This window comes from Miscanthus floridulus, chromosome 2, assembly GCF_019320115.1.
Source record: "Miscanthus floridulus cultivar M001 chromosome 2, ASM1932011v1, whole genome shotgun sequence".
NCBI classification, from domain to species: domain Eukaryota; kingdom Viridiplantae; phylum Streptophyta; class Magnoliopsida; order Poales; family Poaceae; genus Miscanthus; species Miscanthus floridulus.
Genome location: NC_089581.1, coordinates 144,287,661 through 144,312,762, shown reverse-complemented (window position 1 = coordinate 144,312,762; position 25,102 = coordinate 144,287,661). Strand labels below are relative to the sequence as shown.

The 25,102-nt window shown below is 44.2% G+C and overlaps 2 protein-coding genes across 2 annotated transcripts; one reads left to right on the top strand and one right to left on the bottom strand.

The window, feature by feature from the left end:
- The first annotated feature begins 5,944 nt into the window (after nt 1–5,944).
- On the top strand, nt 5,945–6,658 carry LOC136537205 (agamous-like MADS-box protein AGL29). The gene has a single exon (XM_066529253.1). The coding sequence runs from the start codon at nt 5,945–5,947 to the stop codon at nt 6,656–6,658; it is 714 nt and encodes a 237-aa protein (XP_066385350.1).
- Nucleotides 6,659–9,692: 3,034 nt separating this feature from the next.
- LOC136531803 (calcium/calmodulin-dependent serine/threonine-protein kinase 1) lies at nt 9,693–19,748 on the bottom strand. Its single transcript, XM_066524444.1, has 11 exons — nt 18,698–19,748; nt 14,359–14,489; nt 12,975–13,016; nt 12,784–12,892; nt 12,363–12,441; nt 11,873–12,169; nt 11,668–11,780; nt 10,519–10,626; nt 10,390–10,443; nt 10,145–10,312; nt 9,693–10,074 (listed from the first exon to the last, which is right to left on the bottom strand). Exons 1-11 carry the CDS (start codon nt 19,217–19,219, stop codon nt 9,937–9,939), a joined length of 1,761 nt encoding a protein of 586 aa, XP_066380541.1. The 5' UTR covers nt 19,220–19,748; the 3' UTR covers nt 9,693–9,936.
- Between the last annotated feature and the right edge of the window lie 5,354 nt (nt 19,749–25,102).

The window sequence follows — 25,102 nt, the reverse complement described above, 5'->3', positions numbered from 1 at the left end:
CCTCCAAACGAAACGACACATCACTTGCACCGCACGCGAGGAATTGATATCACATCACCTAAATAGCAGTGGCATCACAAATTAATCTTTTCAATTGAAAACGATGTTGTCGTGCCGATGGGGCGATAGACGCGCGCGTGCACCGTGCTTGCCCGAAACGCTGGCTGACGTGTTGCCACCGAAAACTGGCCAAACCAAGCCATGGCTTTGGCGCTTTGCTCGCCGCCAATGAGAGCGTCCTCGGTATTCTTGACCTCGTTCATCGTTGATTCTCGCTAGGGTCGTGGCCATGCATTGTTGCGGGGAGCTAAAAAACTTTTGACGCATTAAGAGAAGCATATGAGAAATAATCGTGTTTTCAGATTACCAGACACTCACCCTGTTCGCTTATGCTGGAATTTAGCTTATGCTAATGCTTCAGCATGTTCGCTTGGTCATAAACGATCGTAAATTTTCAGTCAGAACAATATTTTTCTCTCACACTAAACCAGCCAGCAGTAATAATCCACGATCGTATACGATCGTTTCAGCCCCAGCCGAACAGGCTGCTTATTTTAAAACACCGTGAGAGAAAAACACTATTCCATAGCTAAAAAGTAGTTCTAAATAAGTTCAAGCGAACATGACGACTATTGTTTTGAGCTACATTGAGATACATAAGCATCACGCTAAATGGCGGTCCTTTGCTACGACGTGCAAAAAAAACCTTGTTGGCCAATTTTTTTTAAAAAAAAAGTCCATAGAAATGCCTTGGGCAAACATCATGTTTATGTCTTCGCCATTCATTTGTTTAGATCCTCCTCCTAGAGGCTGCTATTGTTATGCTCAAGGATATTGTGATTGCTTGATCTCGGCTGAAGTTGCTCAACTCGCAAAAAAAAAAGGTTAGAAAATTATAAGATTGCTCCCTTACTTTTTTGGATGTAAGGTAAGAGTGGGAGACGAAGCTTGAGGGTCCATCTGGTCTTGCAAAAGACTCTCCACCATTGTACGTACACTAGATAATACAGTGCGGGCCAGACAAGAATTCATTAGTTTGTATGCAGAAGAGATTATTCTATTTTACACGCCAAATTATCAGATTGTTACAACAAAATGTGCTTTTAAGAGCAAAAACAAATTATAGGGCCACATGTAGCACCAATAGTATTTAAATATTTTGTTTGAATGGTTAACGCAACTAAAATGAGTGAATTTATATATTTATAACATGTCGTAATCTCTATCTTCTCTACGTGTATGTATCTCTACTACAATTATACTTAAAAGAACAAGCATGGGTACAGTGTAGGAGTTAGCCCTCTGCACACTCTCTCGTTCGCCCAATCCAAACATCAAAAAAAGAACCAAAACTACAAAACATCAAAACCGTATCACACCGGTCCCTATGGACAAACGGGCAATACAACCCTATACAGTATAGTGAGGCACGATTAGCTAATTGTGTTGTGCCATGCAGTCAGGTCAGGCAACGCACCACACAATCTTAGCCATGCTCGCGCCATTATGCTAGCCCGTGCCAGCCCAAGCCTGACACACATATGAACACCACTTTGACCTTATACCTTGCATTGTGCAACACCGTGCACGAGCATCTCCTCTAGGTTCATGCTTTACTTCCCGGGTCTCACCACCACTTTCACGCAAGTCCATCTCCTCCTGCGCTTTGTCATCCTTAGAGCTTGACTATCGGTGTCTTGACCTAGGTTGGACCATCAGAGCTAGGCCACAAGGATGTGTGGCCGATGTTGAATCAACGACCTTCAACCTCGACGCCTCATGTGCTACCATCTAGTGCACAAGGATGTGCATAAGCCTCATGTGCTACCATCTAGGTCACAAGGATGGACGTAGGGCACCCTCTGCCTAAACACATGTGCTACCATCTAGATCTTCTATGCATGTTGTGTCCATAATCATTATCACTGGATAAAAACACCAACAAAAAACCTCTCTAGCTCTCCATACTCCCTCTTGTGATGATCGTTTGTGATTTGTGAGAAACCTAAGACTTGGGTTGAAAGAATGAAGGTTGTTAGCAAGAGAATGATCCAAATCCTTGAGCACTTGTTCGAAGGGGTGAAGCTACGCTTTGCTGTTGGGTCAGCTGACCCTAGTGAAATTGTGCAAACTTAGTGAGAATTACAGCTTTGCACTGTTATCTAAAAGTAAAGACCCCGATGTGCATTACACTTGACCCTGGCGCCATTTTGGCCTAGCTTCGCCCCTACTTGTTGGCCTTGTCAATTATTTACGAAGCATTTGTTACTCTTCGAGGTGAAGCCTCCTTGATGGTTAGGTGTCAGCTAGCGAGCGACCGTGCATGTGGTGAGCCACGCGAAAGACTATGAAGGCCTTGATCTCATCTCTTTAAGAAAAAAGATAGTGGATCTAGGAAAGTGGCTGAAAGAAACATGTCTTTACCCCTTGGGTCTCTTCGAGCTTCCTTAATAGAGACATAGATCCTTCTTGGAAGAGAGTAACTTCAGGAAACAAATCATCGGTATTCACTTTGTTTTATTGTGATTTGAGTTCCTACGTCCAACTATGTATATTTGCTTGATCTACTTTGTTGTATGTGCTTGTGAGAGTTGCTCTGTGAATGTCCTAGTTAGAATATCAAGAAGCATATCTCCTAGTTTAGTTTGATATAGAGATCATTAGGTGTACTCCTACAGTCCCTGAATGAATAAATTTCTAGAGTTGTCTTAAGATAATTTTTTTATGTTTGACTGAATTTATAAAAAAAGTATAAATAATTGGGACTCTACTAATTTGGTGTCATAAATTTGACACTCTTTTTTATAAAGTCGGACAAATGTAAATTTTTTTTACTTAAGACAACTCTGATAATTGATTATTCAGGGAGAGAGGGAGTAGTGTACATTCAAATTTCTTGTGTTTTTTGGCATTTTATATAAAATCCACATTGTTTTAGTAATCTGTAAATTTACAGATAATCTATAAATTTGCGAACAATTCGCTTTTAACTAATCTATTGCAAGTTTGTTCTTGAATTTTTAGGAATGCTTATTCGTCCCCCTACGTCTCGATCCTTTCAATATGATTAATAAAATTTTCTTAATCTTCTAGAAATATTCTAAATGGCTTTTGTGTGGGCCAAAATGTGGTTTTATTCCCACTTTAAGCGTTCTACCATTGTAGATTCATATTTCTGAATTCAAATCATGGTCACTTTGGAACAACATTTTCTCAATACATACATCTTAGGGGGTGTTTGGATCCAGTGACTAAAGTTTAGGAGGTGTCACACGGGGGTGTCGCATGGGGTGTTCGGATACTAATAAAAAAACAAATTACAGAATACGTCAGTAATCCGTGAGACGAATTTATTAAGCCTAATTAATCCGTCATTAGCACATGTTTACTGTAGCACCACATTGTCAAATCATGGACTAATTAGGCTTAAAAAATTCTTCTCGTAAAATAGTCTCAATCTGTACATTTAGTTTCGTAAATAGTTTATATTTAATACTTCATTCATATGTCAAACATCCAATGGGACAGCAACTAAAGTTTAGGAGTGAAAGCTCTAGTTTGGTTTTGGTGAATTGATGAAACCCTAAGTGCTAACCTAGTTCATCAAGTGATCATGAGATAGGTAGCACACTTCAAGTAGAGAAGCAAATGAAGATCATAACATGACAATGGTAATAGCATGGAGATGATCAAGGGCTTACACTTGAAGAGAAGAAAGAGAAAAACAAAAAGCTCAAGGCAAAGGTATAACTTGTAGGAGCTATTTTGTTTTGGTGATCAAGACACTTAGAGAGTGTGATCACATTTAGGTTTGATAGCCGTACTATTAAGAGGGGTGAAACTCGTATCGGAATGCGGTTATCAAAGTGCCACTAGATGCTCTAACTCATTGCATATGCATTTAGGATCTAGTGGAGTGCTAACACCCTTGATAATATTTGTGAAGATATGCTAACACATGTGCACAAGGTGTTTGCAGGGTTGAGATGGGTTTGGGTCCCTCTCTCCCTCCCGCCGAGCTTGCGAGGCGGGATTCGGCGCTTTCGGGAAAATGAAATGTCTATTTTCTATTGCGCCGGATGCAAAATTCTTGGTGATTGGCACACTTGAGCAAGGGTGAAGAAGTAAGAGTTGAAATGGAGTTGATCGAAATGATGCTGGCGTCGGTCTACTGACCGGACGCTGGGTCACTCAGCGACCGGACGCTGAAAGGCTGTGTCCGGTCGAGCTGTCAGATGGCACAGTGGATAGGGTTGAGCACCGGACGCTGGTCTGCGTCCGGTCAAGGTGGACCGGACGCGTCCGGTCGAAAAAACATGCCTCGGGGAGCTTACTGGAAATGACCGGACGCTGAGGCTTCAGCGTCCGGTCAGTTTTATCGGACGTGTCCGGTCATGCTCGGGAGCTTACTGTAAACGACCGGACGCAGGGGCTTCAGCGTCCGGTCAGTTCGAAGGAGCAGCGTCCGGTCGAGGCTGATGACCGTTGAGTCTGGACACGTGGCTGACATCGAGCGACCGGACGCTGAGGGCCAGCGTCCGGTCAGTCTGACCGGAGCGTCCGGTCAGAACGCGTTTTGCCCAGTGAAGGGGTATAACGGCTCTATTTGATTGGGGCTCTATATATAGCCCCATGGCCGGCTCAAGCTATGACTCTTGGCCATTTCTATTGACATAGCATACTTGTGAGCTTAGCCAAAGCCCTCCCACTCATCTAGATCATTGATTCATCATCATAGTGAGATTGGGAGTGAATCCAAGTGCATTGCTTGAGTGATTGCATCTAGAGGCACTTGGTGATTGTGTTTCGCTGTGGATTTCTCTTGTTACTCTTGGTGGTTGCCGCCACCTAGACGGCTTGGAGCAGCAAGGATCGTTGAGTGGAGGAGGTGATTGTCTCCGACTCCGATCGTGGTGATTGTGAGGGGTTCTTGACCTTTCCCCGGCGGAGCGCCAAAAGGTACTCTAGTAAATTGCTTGTGGCTTGTGTGATCCTCATCTTGTGTTGGTTGTGCGGCACCCTATTGAGGGTTTGGCGAGTGATGCCAATCAGCGCGTGAACCTCCAAGTGAGTGAATCGCCACAACGAGGACTAGCTTGCCGGCAAGCAAGTGAACCTCGGTAAAAATCATTGTGTTCATCATTTGATTCCGAGGTGATTGGTCATCATTGTTATTCATCTTCGTGATTGATTGGTTCTTCATCTACACGGCGGTATAACTATCCTAACCACTCTCTTTACTTTACCGCAAACTAGTTGACAAGCTCTTTAGTGTAGCCAGTTGTGAGAGCTTGCTTGCTTGGTTGGTGTGGCTCTTTAGTTAGTCTTTGAGAGCACACTAACATAGGATAGTGTCTTTGCTATCGTGTGAATAGACACTATCTAAACTAGAATTGTGGTAGGTGGCTTGCATTTTAAGTAGGCTAGTGCAACACTCGCTTCGCCTCATAATTGTCTAACCATTTGGTTAAGTGTTGTTGTAGAAATTTTTATTAGGCTATTCACCCCCCCTCTAGCCATTAGGACCTTTCAAGGAGGTGGAACCAAACACCCCCTTAGGTGTCAAGAGATTACCAAGGTAAATCCGTGTTGATTTTGGGTAGGCATGATAGGTGACTGTTGCGAGTTGTCACCATGCATGGAATGGCGTATAGAGCCAGCTAGGCATCGACGAAGATCAAAATAATGACAATGCTAATATTTGACTAAATCCTTGTTCATGTATGAAATGGGAAATATTCACTATTGCATTTCAAATATGTTAACACAACATCTAGTGAAAACGCAACAATAGAATTACATGTGTGCGTTCACATCTATAAAAACTAAGTTTCTTCTTTTATCTCATTGTGTGTGCCTCTATATAATCGCTTGTATTCTTCCATCGATTGTATACTCCATCTACATACTGCCAAACCAAGGCATGGTGAAGGGTAAGCCATCCATGGGTAGGCAAAAGATCGAGATGAAGCGAATCGAGTCTAAGGAAGCACGTCAGGTATGCTTCTCGAAGCGCCACCAGGGCCTGTTCAAGAAGGCTAGCGATCTCTCCATTCTATGTGGTGCTATGGTCGCTATTGTTGCCTTCTCCCCTACTGGTAGGCCCTTCTCCTTTGGTAGTCCCTCCTTTAGGGTTGTGATAGATAGCTTTCTCACTTTGATCAGCCCTGCTACAAGTGATGAGAGTTGTGATGCTAGTAGTAGGGAGGCAAACATTAAGCATCAAATGAGTTTAGAGTGCTCAGAGTTAGGACAAATGATTGAGGTTGAGAAGGAGAGAAAGGAGAGGTTGAAGGAGATGATTGAGTGTCATATGGATTCACGTACGATGCCTTTGCTGACTACCAATGCCTATCCGTCAGTGCTTGATGAGCTACAGGAATTTCACAAGAAGCTTCAAACAATACAAGATGTTATCAAGGAAAAGATCAAGAAGGTGTTGCAAGAACAACTGCCAACAAGGCCATATCCACTTACATTCATGGATTTGGCTTCAAGGTACCAACTTGATGAGAAGATTACTACACCCATTTCTTCCATGTCTCTAAATTCCATCCATGGGCTTACTGGTGGGGTCAATGTCAATGACTCCTCAGCTAATGGCATCCATGCCATTGGTACCTCGGTGAGTTGTGCCATTGATCAACTTGATGGGTGATGGATGCAACTAAATATGTACTAAGAATAATAATGATCAATCATATGCGATGCATTGGTCATTGGTAATATGTAGCCCATATAATTTCTATTATTTATGTTGGATGTGTGTCACCAACATATTTTCGAGACATATTGTCAAGATACATCCAAGATATTTTACCATTGGTCCTAGTCTCTAAAACATGGATTATCTTATATGTTAATTAATATTGTTGTTTTCATGCAACAAGCCATGTACTTATGATATGATATTGCTCCATTTTCAATTTGGGATATATATAAAATGCTCATGTGTGTTGCAATGCATGGTTTGGATAGATCTCAAAACCATATATGGAAATCATATGGCTCCCATGTATCTTGCTACATTTAATATAAGAAAAAGAATATTTTTTTTCTCGAACCATGCAGGAGGACTACGCGTCATTTCATTAAGGTAGAATAAAAGTACATGGGTCTAGGAGACTCAACTCGAGCACCAGGACACACACACACACTCCAAGGAGACCAGCACATCAACGCGCCACAAACTGACTAAAAGATGACCAGCAACTCCTAGGACTGAAGCCCTAGAGGGGAGCGACCTAGATAAAAGCTGTGAGCTTGGAGGCCCCGGCCATACACCAAAGACCCCCTCCGTGCACACAACACTGATAACCTCATGAACATTCGGCCTTAAGTTCTGGAAGACACAATCATTCTGATGCTTCCAGACCTCCCAAGCTACCAAGATTATCAAAGTGTTCAAACCCTTTCTGATTTCTTTTGGAGCTGCTGCATTAGTTTTCCTCCACCGTCCCAAGAAGTGACTCACGGTTGGATAAGACGCCAGAAACAGCAAGCCAAGCTTCTAGAATATCAAGGCCCACACTTGGCGAGTGAATACACATTCAACCAGCAAGTGATGTATGGTTTCCTTAGCCTAATCACAAAAGGGACAAGCATCTGGATGGGGGAGACCTCTTTTAGCCAACCTGTCAGTCGCCCAGACTCTATTGTGAAATACTAGCCAAATGAAGAATTTACAGCGCGGGGGTGTCTAAGTTTTCCAAATCCTTCGCCATGGTCCAAACTTGATGGTTCCCACGAAGAAGGCTCCATACGCAGATTTGTTGTTATATGTCCCATCCTAGGATAATTTCCAAGTGTAACAGTCCTGCACATCCGACCGCAAGAGTAAGTTGTCCACCGTATCCCAAATATGGAGGTACTCAATGAGGACCTCTATTGTGAGAGTTCCTTTTATGTCACCAACCCATCTTCTGTTCTGGATTGCAAAAAAGAATCCTTGACCATTTGATCTAATCCACCTTACATATGGTTAAAATTCATGAACAATTTTGCATGCCATAGGAACACAAGGATCATAGGGATGAAAGGTTCATTTTCATTGGCAAAATTTTCTACAAGACACCTACTTTGTGGTCTTAACTAGAGAACATGATAAAAAAATCATGTTTGTGACTAAAAAAATATTCATTTTGGTTTCTCACATAGAGAGAGGAGAGAGAAACGCTATGAAGCCTTGTCGGATTCACATCAATCCACATGTGTTTAGTGAAATTTAGTTTAAATTCTACTCCAATCCACCCCAACACACGTGGATTAATGCGAATCCGACTACACCTAACGAGGCCTAAAATGGTTATATTGCCCTTATTGTTATGCATATGGAACCTACACGTCAGTACTATCTTTGTCCTATTAGTGATGAATTGGATCCTATCATGACTTATCCATTTGCTACCTACGAAGCTCAGGACCCCTTCCTCGCCACCTCTGCTAAGTTGCTCCATGTGAGAGCTCTATATTTCACGCCGCCACCATGGTTGGTTCAGAGATGGGGAGGAATGGGCATCATTGGCATTATAGTGTGCATCTGTATACTAGAGCCCGATCGAGCAAGGTGGCATCGGTACATTGTTAAGGCACCATAGACATGGCACTTATCAGAGCCCTCCTCCATCAAAACGAACTATCCATGCCTCTTTTCTGTGACGTGCTCTTGAGTAGTTGTTGCACGGTAGGTGTTTGATGTTCTGTCCTAATGGAATGAGAGATCCCACATGTTACTTTTTAGCATTGTCGGGCGAGCTAGGTGCAGATTGCGCAAGGCTCCAAAATTTATCCGAGGTTGGCTCCTATACTTCAATAAATAATAGAGAAAGTTCATTAGGGATGTGATGAACACTTTTAAGTCATTTTGACAAATAGAGAAAGTTCATTAGGGATGTGATGAACACTTTTAAGTCATTTTGACAACACAACCATAATAATTTTGAATTTATAAAATCTCTACAAATATAGGCACCATGAATAGAAAGAGTTCAGACCCCTTTTCTCTTGATGACCACAATTTTCCAACATAGTCAATGGACCTCAAACTTAGTCTCTTATGAGGACTATATCAGGCAATTTCGGAACAACAATGGTTTTAAACTAAAAGTTGACAGAACTACAAAGTTATAAATTCCGTTGAGCTTTAGGATTTTAATATAAATTTTATCTCCGTCATATATCACATGGAAAATTTACGATTTTTTGAAATAAAGATAAATTTAATATCTAAACCACCAAGAAAAAACATGTTTTCTCTATATACATAATATTAAAAAGGGAAAATTTCTCAACACCCTGTTTTTGCCCGGCCCATTCTATTTTGGCAGCCCATCCAAACCACCGACCCAATTTTCAGCCTGCACGGCTGCTGGCCCGTTCGCCCAGGAAAAAAACGACGCGCTCCTTCCTCAGATGTTCCAGCTTCGAGTGGGAGATAATTTCAAGGATCACTAGAGATCAACACCAACAGACATTAGCTTTTCGCCTTTTCCCAGAGCCCCATCATTATACATTAGAGGCTGCCTAATCCTTCTTGTGGTAAGGATTCCAAAGTCACAAAGCTGTACATTAACTCTCATTATAGAATTATAAATAAAAACAACAATAGCATATGTAACTGGGGCATCAAGCGGCACAGGTAGCACAGAACAAATGAAGGCAATACCTGCATTACAGGAACAAACAAGCAAACAAAACCAGCCTCAAATCCTTTAGCCTTTCCATTCTTCCCAAACCAAATCTGTACATTCCTCTGAACATCGAGGACAATGTTGATCCATGTTGCGAAAGGCAGGGCAAATATACACCTACTGACAGTATTTTAACTCTTACGCTAAGATGATCTGTTAATCTTTGTACCGGTTTCATGCAACTTCTACAACCAGCCAAGGCATGCACTGGCCAGAGATCAGGGATGGGTCGATGCAAATGGTTATCTTAGACTTTAGGGATTGTGCGTGAAGAAACTCCATGCAATAGTTTTATGAACCCGAGGAAACTAAGGTTTCCATCTGAATGTCTGATCCAGTCTTTGAGAACAACATGAAGTGGAACCGAAGGGCCAAGTCCAAGTTCCTGAAAGATGAACATCATAAGTCACAGTCCGTTTCCTATGCAGAAACTTTGTTTTGAGATCAAACTATACCGATGCAAGTTCTTCAATCACAATTGGTCGGTTGCCCTCCTTGTCAAACAATTCATATGCTTGTTTAGCATGTTGTTCCCATGTCTCCAGGCCTTCCATTTGATATACACTAACGGCCGCAGCAGAGAACTCTTCAAAATCAAACTTTCCATATTGGATATTGCATATCTAGCGCAATGGGTAGAATTAGTACGATGTCATGCACCGAAATATGAAAAGAACATAAGAGGACAAAGAAGGCTTACTGAGTTAACGAAGTCAAGAATCCTAGAATCACCCGAGGAATTTTTCATCAAGGCCTAGAAGTTCCATGAAAATTCAGCAAGTGCATGTTACGAATTAATTTTAATAACTGAATAAAGCAAAATACTAACTGCCTTCATATTTTGCAAGGATATATGGCCACTCTTGTTTGGGCCTAACAATGTGAACTGCTCTCTTAGGTAGAAGAGTTGATCTGTCGTCAGTGTCTTTGCAAGAGCCTGAAAAACTTAAGAGCTAATTAGCAAGTCCCGTGTAACAGTTTCTTGAAGTGTCCTTTGTTCACAATAACATCAAGAAAACAATGGCATCCCAGCAAAAATGCAGTCCCAGGAAATAAGGGTCAGTAGAATGGAAAAAGTACAACACCCACAAGATGTATCTATGATCATTGTGATTATAATTTTTAAGGTGAAAGGCAAGCAAGGAACATACTGAATAGTTACACTTGTGATATCAGATATGCACAGGGTCTAGAAGAACAGAGTTGAGAAAGCTGAGCTAGCTCAGTTGGTCAAGGGTGTGGATGTATACCCAGACTGAGGTGAATTCGGGTGCCTATTTTCTTCTTAATAAAATGACACCTAGTTCCTCCTAGGTTGGTCTAGTTTTATTAGAACAGAGTTGCAACAGCTACAAGTACCCCAGGCTGAGGGCATAATGGTCAGCAGGCTATTAACAAAGGAGTATACCAGATGTACCCTTCAATTTGAATTCATGATGATGCATTAAGCAAAATAGAAAGCATGGAGTACAATTATGTCCACACTCCACAGGTATTCAGTGTTTTTATTTACAGAGTAGTATATACTGCATATATTTTTAAAAAAAGGGCGTACCCAGTGCAGAGAGCTCCTGCTCTGTGCGGGGTCTGGGGAAGGGTGTTAGTGGCAAGCCTTACCCTCGCCTGTGCAATGCGAGGAGACCGCGACTCGAACCCGGGACCTTCCGGTCACAGGCGGTAAGACTCTACCGCTTGCACCAGGCCCGCCCTTCATATACTGCATATATTTATACGAGGAAAATGCATGACAGAATCACATGAATCAAAAACAAAGCAACCATTTGCTAGGCGATGCAGATGAAACATTACCAATAAAATACACTTCGAAAAATGGAGACTATTTTATATTTTTAGAATCAATTACGCTGGAAAATGGAGGCTTCAGTTATTAATCATCCAACCCACAAAACAGTTATTAAACAACACGGAAGATGGTGATTCCTTGCAAAACAGTACAAGCAACCCACAAAAGTATTACCCTCAAAGCAGACTTCCTTAGAGAAGATGAACTTATGTAAGCCCTCATAAGCCTGTAGATTATCATGTCTAGATTAGTGTTAACTTCCTGTGTGCCACGGATCCATGGATGGCCTGTAATTTTCAATGTATAAGAAAGAAGGGGTCACCTTATCTGCAAGCTGAGTAACTGGGTAAACCAAGTTCAAGACAAGAATGTTACTTACAGAGGGCTTGTGCAGCAGTCATCCGCTTACGGTAATCCTTATTGAGTAGCCTTCTTACAAAGTCTTTCGCTTCAGCAGAAATGGTAGGCCATGGGATTTCATCAAAGCTAGGCTCAGCTTTTAAGACAGCTCGAAAAATTCCTGACTCGGTTCGTGCCCAGAAAGGGCGACTTCCACAAAGCAAAATATATACAATTACTCCAATGCTCCACATATCTGCCTCAGTACCGTAAGATCGATGGAGAACTTCAGGAGCAACATAATATGCACTTCCAACAATGTCGTTAAGTCTTTCATCTGCATAATAGAGTAGCACATGTATTTTAATGGAAAACAATAATAAGCAATGATCTCCTCGCATTGCACAGGCGAGGGTAAGGCTTGCCACTAACACCCTTCCCCAGACCCCGCAGAGAGCGGGAGCTCTCTGCACTGGGTACGCCCTTTTTAATAATAAGCAATGATCCAAAGAAAATTCTGTAAGACTAACCTGGTTTAACAAAGTCAGACAAACCAAAGTCTATGACTTTCAAGGCTGAATTCTCATCCTTTGACATGAAAAGAAAATTCTGAGAAATGGGAGTAAAAGGCAGACCAGCATTAGCATCAGCATAAAATATCAAGGTTGTCATAGCATCTCTTCAAACAATAGAAGTAGCCAAAAAAAAAACTTGAATACGAAAGAGAGCTGTGTATCATTATATTAGAGAAGAAATAAGGGTATAAGAACCCACACACCCACAAGATATCAGGTTACATTCACGCCTTTGGGAGACAAAAACGCGACCTCAACCTTAAACATAGGCTAAGAATCCACAGAAACAACAGACACAAGGGCATGTTAAAACAACCGCAAGCTTCATGGAATCATGGTACTAAACAGTAGTTGTGAATTGTTCGACAAAACTTACCTCTGGTTTCAGATCTCGATGAACAACACCCTGAAGATGGCAAAATGAAGCAACACTCAGAATTTGGTGAATAACAACCTTAGCATCTTCCTCAGGATATTTTCCACCTCTGCAAAACAGTATGCAGATATAATCAGTATTCCTGTGGAGTCAATGACTTCAGTCTTAGAAATGAAATGTCATGTAAGTACCTAGCCAAAATCCTGTCCAGCAGCTCACCTCCTTTGCATAACCTGGATCAATAAAATATACTAGTGAGTTAAATGTGATCAAACAAATGACAGATATTCAGGTATCGCAGACCTTTTCTAGAGGTGTGCATCATATTTGTATATCAAAATGTGCTAGCCTTGGTAACCTACTTTGGAAGAAAAGTTTACAAATATTACAGAAACAAAAGTCAAGGCCAAATCTGCACTTGCAATAACATTGTTATGAGTTATGACAAATACAAGGAAAAACATCACCGATCCCAGTCTCTGTTCCAACAAAACAATCCTACCTTATTGGGCAACTCTTATCTAGTCTCACCCCCATGAAAATATGTGACCAGCCGATAAAAGGCTGAATATAAAGCAAATCGACATCAGCATCTAATGCAAGCAAATAAAGCGACCTTATAAGTAGGTGCTACTCAATGGCACTCCCTACGCATTCGTATACGTTGACACACTCATATTATCAGAGCCGGTCCCAATTCAGGGTGTGGAACTAATCAAATATGGATCATATAGGTTCCATCAATATTAAGAAGCCATTTCCCAAAAAGGAAGTTCTGTTCTCCTCCACAGTTGGTATGCTTGGAATGTAAGCTTTGCATGACCAGGGTAATAAAGGATCTCTACAAACAGTTAAATTCATGACCACATATCCTGAGAGCCAACTTTTCTTTCAACAACAACAACAAAGCCTTGTTGTTGTTGAAAGAAAAGTTGGCTCTCAGGATATGTGGTCATGAATTTAACTGCTTGTAGAGCCAACTTTTCTTTAAAAATACTAATTTCACTTGCAGAAACGTGCATGGGGTTAGAAATATTGATAGCAATCTAATTGGGTTAATCATGTGTATATTACTAGCCTTTTCCAACACTTGAGTTAGCCAAATCCACCATGCTTATTTCCTTTCTAGATTTGACAAAAGTACATAGAGCATTTTGAAAGGTGACTGAATTTAGCAATGTTCAAATTCTGAGTGCCACATGTTTCCATGCTTCATTTGATTTACTTGCTGACTTCTAGATACCCGAATCATATCTAGACAATTATAATGTTCTTTAAAAAAAAGGAAGAATAGGAAGAGAATGATAAGACATGGCCAACCAAAATAAGTGTCTTGTGAGTCAGGTTTGCCCAGGACCAAATTTCATCAGCAACAAGAGACTAGAGTTTAACCTTTCTAATCTCTACCAAAATTAGTACATCATGTATTGCCTTTTCTGAAAATGCATAACGACAAAAGGTTGAATGGCCCATTCTATTTTGCTGACATAATGCTGCATTAAACTCTAGGAGTTTCAGTAAATCAATAGGGTTACTAATAAATGGAATTCGCAAATGGAACAACTGCGAACTTACTCCATAACAACATATACATTTTCTTCATCCTCAAAAGCATCATAAAACTGCACTAGGTTGCTGTGGCCTGTCAAAGAACTCAATATTCTGACTTCTCTTCTGACATCTTCAATGGCAATAGCAGTAGTCATCTGTCCAGAAGTAGTGTGCTTGGGTGAGACTACATCATGACAGCATTTACTTAGGATTTTAAGTGGATTTTTATAGAAGGTATCAAAGGAACTGCGAACTGAAATCCAACTTTTTACTAGCAATATATACTATACAGCTACTATAGCGAGATCAATATAATCATATGATCACGAATATTTCACATAGAAGGGCGTCAAACATAGAAAAAGTTACTATGGTGAATATTAAAAATATAGGAGCGTCTATGTTCATGTTGGAAGCTATTGAAAATATCAGACACTTTCTAAGCTCTCCTTAGATCAAATCTTAATTGTGCCTGAAAGTTACAAGACCAATGCATAAAATATATCAAATTAATTAGGTCCAAACAAAAACTATGCGAGTATGTTTTATATTGTTATATTTATCATATTGCCCAAGAAGTATGAACACTAGTAGCCTTTGTTTTAAAAAGTTGACTCCTGGCTTTGCCTAGGCGCTGGGCGGTGCTGTACCACCATGCCTAGCACCTGGGTGTTTTGTCTAGACTTTTTTCTAGGTAGAAGTGTTTTGGGCTTGATGTATGTTGTATGCATGAAAATGGGCAAATTAGAGATGGAGAAAGATGAAGTACGATATATTACTCATGGATGCATGATAAGTTGATAACATATTCTTTTTGGTATGGTATGCAAAATTTCCTTCATTTAGCATGGGATACACTGTCCATAGAAAGTACAAACACCTAGCACCGCCGAGGCACCGCCTACGCACGTCTAGGCGCTAGGCGGAGTCCGACCGCCTGCCTAGCACCTAATGTTTTTTGAAACACTGCTAGTAACAGAAAATTCAAGTGACCTCCAAGCACAAGTAACGATTCTTATTAAACAACCAACAATTTTCCTAGTTAAAACTATGCAGTCAGAGCACAATAAAGGAAAATCACAAAACAAGTATACAAAAAATAAGAATATAAGATGCTCCATGTTAGCAATACCAATTAGAAACTAGCGATCGAGAAAAATGCACCAAAAATATCAGTAATCTACAATATAGCACTACTGTAGTTATACTTTGTCTTCTTCAGTTCACCTTTTTTACATATATATCAATTATTATTATTTACTATTGGATTAAGTCCACTTTTGGCCCCTCAACTATCATGTTGGTCTAATTTTGACCCTCAACTACAAAACCGTCTAATGCTAGTACCCCAACGGTCAAAACCATTCACTTTTAGCACCTGGGCGCGGGTGAGGCTGTTTTGTCCAACGTGGAGTGGTTTTGTCCAATGTGGGGCCCACGCGTCAACGACTCAACCGAACTGCAGCGGCGTAGTAGCAGCCGAGGTTGATGTAGGCGACCAGCGCCTGCCAGCCGCCACCGATGGCCACCCCGGAGATCACCGGCTGCACACTGTTGAGCACCATGGTCGCCGCCAGCAGGTGCGCCACCTTCCCCACGGCCGCCTGCAAGTCCCGGTCACCCGTGAAGAGCACCATGAAGCTGTTGCGGTACGCCAGCACCAGCCCCATGGCCAGCGACTGCGCCACCACCGCCGCCACCGCGTGCTTGACGGCGGACCGCTGCGCGTAGACGCCTAGCAGGTCCAGCTACCCCGCGCCGTATGCCTGTCCGCACAGCGTCTCCAGCGCGCTGCCCATCCCGAGGAGGAAGCCGAAGGAGAAGGTGGAGACGACGGAGAGGCCCAATCTCCCACTGGCGCGCCGCCGCCGCCTCCCCCTGCTGGACCCGCACTTCCACCCGCGTCGCTGGATGCTCTTCCCGGAGGGTGAGGGAGAGGTGAAGCGGCTGAAGAAGCCGTCGAGTGAGAGCGCGTCCGCGACGTCGTCCTCCTCCTCCTCGGGTGCTCCTACGCCGCCGGCAACGGATCCAGCGGGGGTGGTGAGGAAGGACAGGGAGCGGAGCGCAGTGGAGGTGGCCGGTGTCGGTGTGGGGACGGGCCCCGTCCCACTGCGCTGGACGCGGCGGCGGCGGTAGTCCAGGATCTTGAGCTGCGCATCGTGGAGGATGAGCGGGTCGCGGGACCGCACAACCTAGAGTGGAGTCGCTGCCGGAGTCCCCTCCGCACCGGGGTCGAGGAGCACCGCAGTGCTCGCCTCTGCCCGCCGAGGATTGCCGCCGCCAGACACACGCTCGACTCGCCGGAGCCGCTTTTCGCCTGTTCAGCTTGCACCGACGCCAAGCACCGCCGGAGCCGAAGCCATCAGCACCACCGCCCTGCGCCTCCCCCTCGCCAACGAGTAGCCGCCGGTCATCTCCTTCCCTCCGCTCTCCATCTCTCTCTGTCTTCCCTTCTCTCCCGTTCTCTCCCTTTTGCTTGCGTTCGCGCAGGCGAGGAGCCGAGGACGCGCCCTGCTGCCGCCACCAGCACCATCGGCAGGCACTCTCTCTCCGCCTCGCCCTGCTCACTCACTCCCTCTCCCTTTCCCTCTCTCCCTCTCTCTCTATCGCTCCTCTCTGTTTCTTCCTCGTCGAGCACCTCCGGCCGGCGGCGCTTCGAAAAGGTGGAGGGGGTCGGGGAGGCTGGGCGAGGGGTGGAGGGCGCGGGTGTCCGCGATGGCGAGAGGCGGCGCCCACGAAGATGACGACGGGTGGCGCGCCGATGGAGAGCCTGCGCTCGTGGAGCGGGCCGTAGTGGCCGGCGGAGGAGGTGCGGCCTGCACGCGAAGAGTCCGGCGGAGGCGGCGCTCTGCGGCGTAAATCGGCTGTGAGAGCGACTATCCCTCCGTGCGTGCGTCCTACGTGGCGGTCAAAGCCAGCGTTGCGGGTCAAAACCAGGTACACGTCGGCATGAAACAGCCACAACCGTGTCTAGATGCCAAGAGTGAATGGTTTTCAAACTTGAGGCTCCTGAACCAGACGGTTTTGTAGTTGAGGGTCAAAATTAGACCAACATGATAGTTGAGGGGTCAAAAGTGGACTTAATCCTTTACTATTTAGGGGAGAAAGTAAAAGGAGGCAGGGTGAACCCAACAACACCCTAAAATTTGGAGATTTTACTTCCCTATATTAAATTCAGGAAACCAATATTACTGAGATCTTGACGAATAACACCAAGTGTATCGAAAAGTAATAGTATCCGTCAACTGTTGACCAATCCAGCCTTCAATAAACTAACTAATATCAACCAATTTGATTCTGGCCATCCAATAAACTGCATCTAATGCTCCTGTTTGTTTTGCGTTGTCTTCATCCAGCAATTAATACAAGTAACACCTTAAACATGACCATATAATCACCATATCAGCATTACTGCACCTAATTAGTAAAACTAATACCACTAAAATGGCCCCTAATCGCCATCGACTTACCTGATTGGAGGTGGCAATTGCATGAGCAGGGTTACTATGATGATGAATTGAAATTGATAATGCATGTATAGAGGATAAGAGCCTCAAATCTCTACAGAAGTATTTATTAAAAAAAAAAGACTTCCAGCAACAGAACTGAAAGGTCCTACAATGGGCCAAATGTGAATATTTCAACAGAAATGAAAATTAGCGTGTGACCAGACTGGACTTGGCATATCACCATACACATTTCTACCTTTGACTCCAGAAATCTAAACGATGATTGTTTTTAAAATAAGAAGATCATATCACCAAGTGGGAATGGAGAATCAGATAGCCAATGGTACTATTATGATCACATGACACCAATTTAATGAGCAAGTTCTCTACATCCAACCAGAGGGGGGGCACTTACAGAGCTTTTGAATAAAGGTTTTGAATAAGCAAGCAAGCTTTGCTAGCCACATCATTGTCCCTGTCCCAACTAACAAACCAACTAACAAACAGGAAGGCAGGAACCGTCCCAATAACTCAAGAAATCAAATTCATACTCTTAGTATGGGGTGCCATTTTAATCCCAGTCAAGCAACAGATTAACGCCTAACAATCTGATAATTTTAGTATGGGGTGCCCAAATGAAGTCCCCTGGAAGAGCAGTGTACACCTATTATATGATTCCTATCTTTCTCCTAGTAGTGCAATATGAACCTAAAAGGTTTGAAGAAGTCACAAGCATATCATCTGAAAGTCTATAACCAAATGAGCACAAGGTGGACTACTCGAGCTGATCTATTAAAGAATGCAAGAAGCCATGGAAACGGGAGGATCCAATCGAGCACAAAACTAAGCAGTGAACACAAGTGAGGAACCGAACAGAAGAAATCACCACGGGGGAGAAAGAGGATATGCCGCACCTTGGCCTTGGGAATGACCTTGACGGCGACGTCCTCGCCCTTGAGCTCGCCCTTCTTGCACTTGGCAGCGCAGGTGAAGCCAAAGTGGCCGCGCCCCACCTCCCGGCCAAGGTCGTACTTGGCCGCGAAGTGCCTGGAGTAGCCGAAGCTCTTGTCCAGCCCCAGGTCTGGCTCGCCGCCCTCGGGGATGGACGCCTCGTTGGGCTTGACCGAGCCGTGGCGCCGCGCCAGCAGCGCACGGATGTGCTTGGCGGGCGACGGCGGCGGGAACGGGCGCTTTAACCCGCCGCGCGCCGGCGTGGACGCGACGCTGGAGTTGGCCGGCGAGCCCTTGTAGCTGGAGGGCGGGAGCGGGCTCGGCAGGTAGAAGGAGAACTTGGCCTGCTTGGGCGTCCGAGGCGCCTTCACCGGCGACGCCGGCGGGTCATCGCCGCGGCCCGCCGCCGCGCCGTCGGCTAAGTTGTTCTCCTCCGCTACCGCCGGCTCCTGGACCGCCGCCGACTTGCCGTAGCAGAGGCCCATGGCGCCCGGCGGATCAAGAAGCGGTGGGACTTGAGCTCGGAATTCGGAAACTCGGCTGGTCAAAGATTCACCTCGTATTCAAGAACCCATCATTGCATCGCGGACTCCTGGCAGGACGCCATCAACCCGCACCAAATTCGTCGCCTCGAAAGGGGCCCTTCCCAAACCAGGAGCCGAGCCTTCGTAACCAAGAATCCGCAACAAAGCCGCGGAATCCAAAGCGAACAACAAAACTCGACTAGTAGGAGGGGAGGGGCGCTCTTAAGAGATTGAGCTCCCAGGAGCGGACAAAAACCGCAGCAAAGCAACACAACGAAATCCGTTGTTTTCTACACCGGACAAGGCCGTAGACGCCAAGGGAAAGTGGGGAAAAAGTGAGCTTTGGGGGCGGGCGAAGACGACAGACAGCGCTGGATCGAACATCGAAGGAAAAGGAAGGAAGGCGAGGGGAGGAAGAAACGGGGGCGAGGGATGGAAGAGCGCGTGAGTCCTGTGTGGAATGGGGGGCACTGGCGGAAAAGGAGAGGCTTTGGGTTGCTTTCCGTTGCGCTCTCCTTCTCGCTCCGTATCTTTTTTCCTCTTCGTTAAGACTGTCTCCGATGAGTAATGGTGTGTTTAGTTCGCGAAATCCGGGGATTTGGTTACGGTAGCACTTTCGTTTTTATTTAGTAATTAGTGTTCAATTATGAATTAATTAGGCTTAAAATATTCGTCTCGCGATTTTCAACTAAACTGTATAATTAGTTTTTTTCATCTACATTTAATGCTTCATGCACGTATCGCAAGATTCGATGTGATGGCTACTGTAGCACTTTTTGGAAACTAAGCACAGGCTAAGTAGACCTAAACCCAAAATAGACAGTGAGAGACTAAAATCAATCTCTAACAGAGTACTTACACGAGAGACCTATTTTAGGTTACTTGAGAGACACAACCCAAATATGGATATCCTTTCTCCTAGAAACTCATTTACAGAAATGATTCTCTTTTGAGTTTTATTGTTGGATAAGATGCCAAATATGTATTGAATTTTTTGCTTATAACATTACCTAAAGTAAGAATGAGTCTTGTATTTTATGTGTTTTTTTTATAGCGTAAAGCATTTGGTGTGAAAGACGCCGGCCGGTTGTACGGAGTCAGCAGTAGCGAGGGAGTTGAGGAGGGAGACTGGCCTCTGACAGGTCGTGGAATTTGACAGTTTCTGTTGCCACAGCGCGTTCTCCAAAGGTTAATTAAAAAATGGAATAAAATATCTCATCGTGGTTTTCATTAGATTTGTCGAGATTTTGTAGGGGTTATATATTTTGTGCCGGCACTTGGCAGACTGTCGCGTAGGTGGCCATGAGAACCACAGCTAGGAGTACTTCCTCAATGTATACGGACACCAATGTATCGTCTTTGTTAAATATCTTTAATTATAGGGTTAGCGTACAAGTACCAGGAAGCCAAAAAACATAAACTTCGGACCTTTTTAACAAAGCTTGGGTTTCTTAATAAAAAAACAAAGGAGCAAAAAAAACACCATATTTTGTGGTTTTGACTTCTGCCTAAAATAGTTTCATCTTCACACTTTTTAACTTGAGTTGTTCGGCTGATGGTTTTTGTGGCTGATAAGCCAACTGATACTGTTTTGTTGTGAGAGAAAAATATTGTACCATGGCTGATAAGCCGGGCTAGTAAGTTCAAACGATTTTGCTTCATAAGTCATTCTAGTATGTGCTCGTTTGACAAATCTTTTAATTAAACCATTGAAGAAGGTCTAACAAAAAAATGTGCCCCAAAAAGGGCCTTCATCTCTAACTTTTCACACTTTTTATAACTTATAACTTATTTGGTTAATTTAGCAAAACTTCTCAACAAGAAAACTTTTCCACGAGAGCTTTTAGGGGAACTTTTCAAAGACATGTTTTCCGTAGAACTCCTTCAATTTCTTTAAATAAGTCGGGTTGGAAAATTTAACCTTTTATCTTCAAACAAATTTCCTAGAAATTTTCTTCAACCAAATTTGCTGTAAAGACTTCTTGGACTAAGTTTCTTTGGAAACTCCTTCAAAAAAAATAATGGAGAACTTCTAATAAGGATCTAGGTGTGGCAGAACCGTCCGAAATAACGTACTTACGGAGGCGCTCATCTTCCACCAGACACTAAGCACCCCGAAAGCAAGCTACAGCGGACGGTATCCGTTGAGCACACCACAAAAGAGAGCCCGAAAGATCCATATTTTTTCCCAAGGATCCAATAATGAGAATGAGTTACAATACTTATCCATTTCATACATCCGAAATTCTTAAAAATTACATTATTACATTACCAAATGTAAGAGTGCGAAATAATAAACAGCGAAATGAAGATAAACATCGAGAAAAACTACTATCGATAGTAAGCAAGGATTCTGTTTGTGTCCACTAGAAGAATCCTTCACACAATGGTACTCCTCATGCATTACCTACAACAGGGATAAATAAGCCTTGAGTACATAATATACTCGCAAGACTTATCCGACTAGTGGGAATAATTCTCTGACTCCAAGGGATATGAGAAGCTTTACGGTTTGCTGGTTTCCGTTTTGCAGAAAGCAGTACTAATAGTGAGTCCTTATGATGTTATTATTAATATCCGTATTAATTCATTAGTTAGCCAGTCTATGTAAGCACATATTATACTTTCAAGCAAGAGTTGAGCAATCAGTTCTATTTCATCACCTTTCATCTTTTAGTTCTTACTACGATGCTAAACCGTAGACAAGTCATACCGGATCGCCCGGCGATTCGCGAATCAATGCCCCTAGCTAGGTACCCAAAAACACATGCCCCGCTTGTACCTCAAGCACAAGCAGGACTAACCCATCACCCTCCTGTCCTGGGTGTCCAGGTCCCCGTCCAAACTTGGACTCCAAGCCCTCACTCCTGAGTCCCGGACTTAGTGCGGTGTAAGGACCTCCACCATCTCTGCCTCCAATCACTCAGTTCAGAAAGAGCCGGATCCACGACAAGAGAGCAACGAGTCTTCCCTACGCTCATACTCAAGTATGTGCTCGGGATAATAAGTCTGTGACTTGCCTAGAGCCATATACAACGACCGGTCCTTAACCGACACAGACATGGAAAAAGTATAACCAAGCTATGCCATGTTGGTCATAGGACATAGCCTCTTACACCCATCAGTACCCAAACCATATCCCTGTCTGGTCACCACTTTTCCTTTCCACCATTTTATCATGAGTGATCATATTTATCACCTATTTATGAGTAATGACAGGTTACTCACGCTACCGATAATATCCTGAGCATAGCAGCTACTTGACCTATACTAATAGGACTCATAGATAGATATATTTATGCATGTAGTTTCCATAAAATATCTGTAACGTAAATGCAAATCATATATATATTCAGTGATCATTAAAAATAGGGGTTATGCACTAGGACTTGCCTTGGGCAGGCGGTGGGTCAGCAAAGTCAGCATCAAAAGGCTCCGAAGCTCCCTCCTGCACAAGGATCTCCTCGTACTCCTCAATGACCTCTTCGTAATCATGTTCGTCCACGGGCATGAACTCTACCAACTCGTGATCTACATGCATGAAATAATAATACAACACTTAGTAATACGGTAACAACAACTCTTAAATAGAAAACCATCTATCAAGCTACTAAGTGAGCTCTACCAGCTAAGGTGCTAAGTTACCTACTGTTACCACTAACAAGTATGAAGCATGACATATTTTATCATAGCAACTGAAGGTATTCTTACTCCTAATACCGATTTACTCTATATATGATAAAACAAGAGTAATAGCTACTCTATTTATCAAATTACTATAGGGCTATAAAATTTACAGCAAGTACATAATAATCTAATGAGCCTACTATAAAAAATTTATAGCTAAAGCTATCACCAATTTGCCACAAGAATTCCTACAAATATCAAGCTAAATAATACCAAGCTTTCCAATTTGAATTTTTGAATCTATCATTCTCACAGCTAACTGTAAACTAACTACACCAACAGATAGATAACATTTTTATGAACCTAACAAATTTTGTTTCACTATTTTTGGACATCTATAAGATTTACCACAATTTATCAAAGTTCAGCTCAAAACTTAATTGAATAAACATTTATACTTTACTGGAAACTAGAAAAACGTATTCTACTGCGTGGCCCAAACTTGCGACGTGGCCCACAACCGCGCAGCGCTCGCGCACCACCGGTGTGGCCCACACAGAGGCGCGGCCCAGCCAAGCGACGACGGCCCATGATGGGAAGGCCTGCGCGCGATGGCCGTTTTGTGAGAACGCCCCTAACCTACCGATGAACCACGCTAAGGTCCATGGTACTATTTCTACAGACAGTTATCTTACGAATATAACCCTCCCCTTTTCCTTCTTTACCACAGCCAAGTCCCCCAGCACCCGCGCGCGCATCGGCGCGGCGACGCCGGCTACACCAGACCCTCATAGCCCTATCTAAGGAGCCTATGCTCACCTCGACGTCAACTCAAAGCGATGGGAGGCAAGACGATGAATGGAGACGCTGTCCCGAGCTCCCTCCACGGCGGTGGACTCCTCCCTACGACGACGGGCACGTTCTGATGAGCCAAGGCACAGACAACATGAACAAGCTCAAGGATGGGCAACAATGACTCACCCCGAACCTACCGGTCATGGTGGCTTGACCGGAGACTGATCGAGCGAGCCTGGCCACACGCGCATGGTAAGCCTCGCGACAGCGGCGATGGCACGACTACGGTGGCAGCGCTGAGCAAGCAGTAGCAGGGCGAAATCGGGTACACATGGAATAGAGTGGAGCAGGGTGAAGGTACAGTGCCAACAAATTAGACAGAGGTGGATGGGGCTAGGGGAATTAGACAGGTGCTGTCGTGGAGTCTTAAAGTGATCGATGGCGAAGGAACTTCAAATTGGGGCTCGACACCGGCTGGCAGCAGCAGTGGAAGTGTTCGGCGCGTAGCTAGGTCTCTACTCCATCCTCGGGCACACGTAATTTCATGAATTTGGCCGGCGCTGTGAGCTTGCCTAGGCGTGGCCCGGTGACAGAGGAACAGGGAAGGTAGGCAAGTTAGGCTTGGCGCTGTCGCGACGGGACGTGGCCGTCATCTCAAAGCGCAAGCACGCATGGGCGATAGGGAACAGCGAGACGTGCACAAGACGCTTGGCCGCAATGCCATAACCCGCAAGCCGACGGCAGCTCGATACTGCACCACAGTGGACGACGCAGGCCAGGGGAGGCAACAACGCAACATTGATGAGCCGAAGTGATGGCAAGAGCAGGCAGCAATGCCACGCGCGGCAAGGTGACGTGCGGGGCAGAGCCAAGCATGGCCATACGTGCATGGTAATGTCAGGCGAGCGTGAGGCGGTAGAGCGGCTAGGCGGACGCGATGGCGACCGGTGGAGCAGGGCCAGCAACAACACGATGCGAGTGGCCTAAGGGCACTGTAGCGATGTTGACACGGTGCACACCGCAGCAGTGGGAGGCGTAGCCGCACTACTCGGGCAGCCGGCCACCGCGGCCAACCGAACGCGGCTAGGCATGCACGTGCATGGCCGGCGCACCGACACGGCATAGGACAGTGGTGACCGCAGCCAGACACGGAAATAGACCAGAATCATCACGCGCATGACTTTTAAAGCGTTCCTAGAATCCATCCCGATGATTCAAATGCCATACTAGTTTTTCTATACTCAAGAGGGTACATAGGACTACCAAACTAAGCCAAAACATCTTGCCACTACTTAACCCAATTTTCTTATAAAAATTCCTAAACTGAGCTTCGTCGAACCGTTTCCCGACTTAGAAATTTCAACCAAAACACGATCGGATTCGCGTCGAATTTGATTTCCAGGCTATGCGATACACTAGCTA

Bases quoted from the DNA above. Each gene is read 5' to 3' on its own strand.
- LOC136531803 (XM_066524444.1), bottom strand. From the start codon at position 19,219: ATGGGCCTCTGCTACGGCAAGTCGGCGGCGGTCCAGGAGCCGGCGGTA. The intron at 13,017-14,358 runs GTAAGTTCGCAG...TTATTGATCCAG, and splicing joins AATGTATATGTTGTTATGGA to GTTATGCAAAGGAGGTGAGC. The intron at 12,442-12,783 runs GTAAGTTTTGTC...CCCATTTCTCAG, and splicing joins ATCGAGATCTGAAACCAGAG to AATTTTCTTTTCATGTCAAA.
- LOC136537205 (XM_066529253.1), top strand. From the start codon at position 5,945: ATGGGTAGGCAAAAGATCGAGATGAAGCGAATCGAGTCTAAGGAAGCA.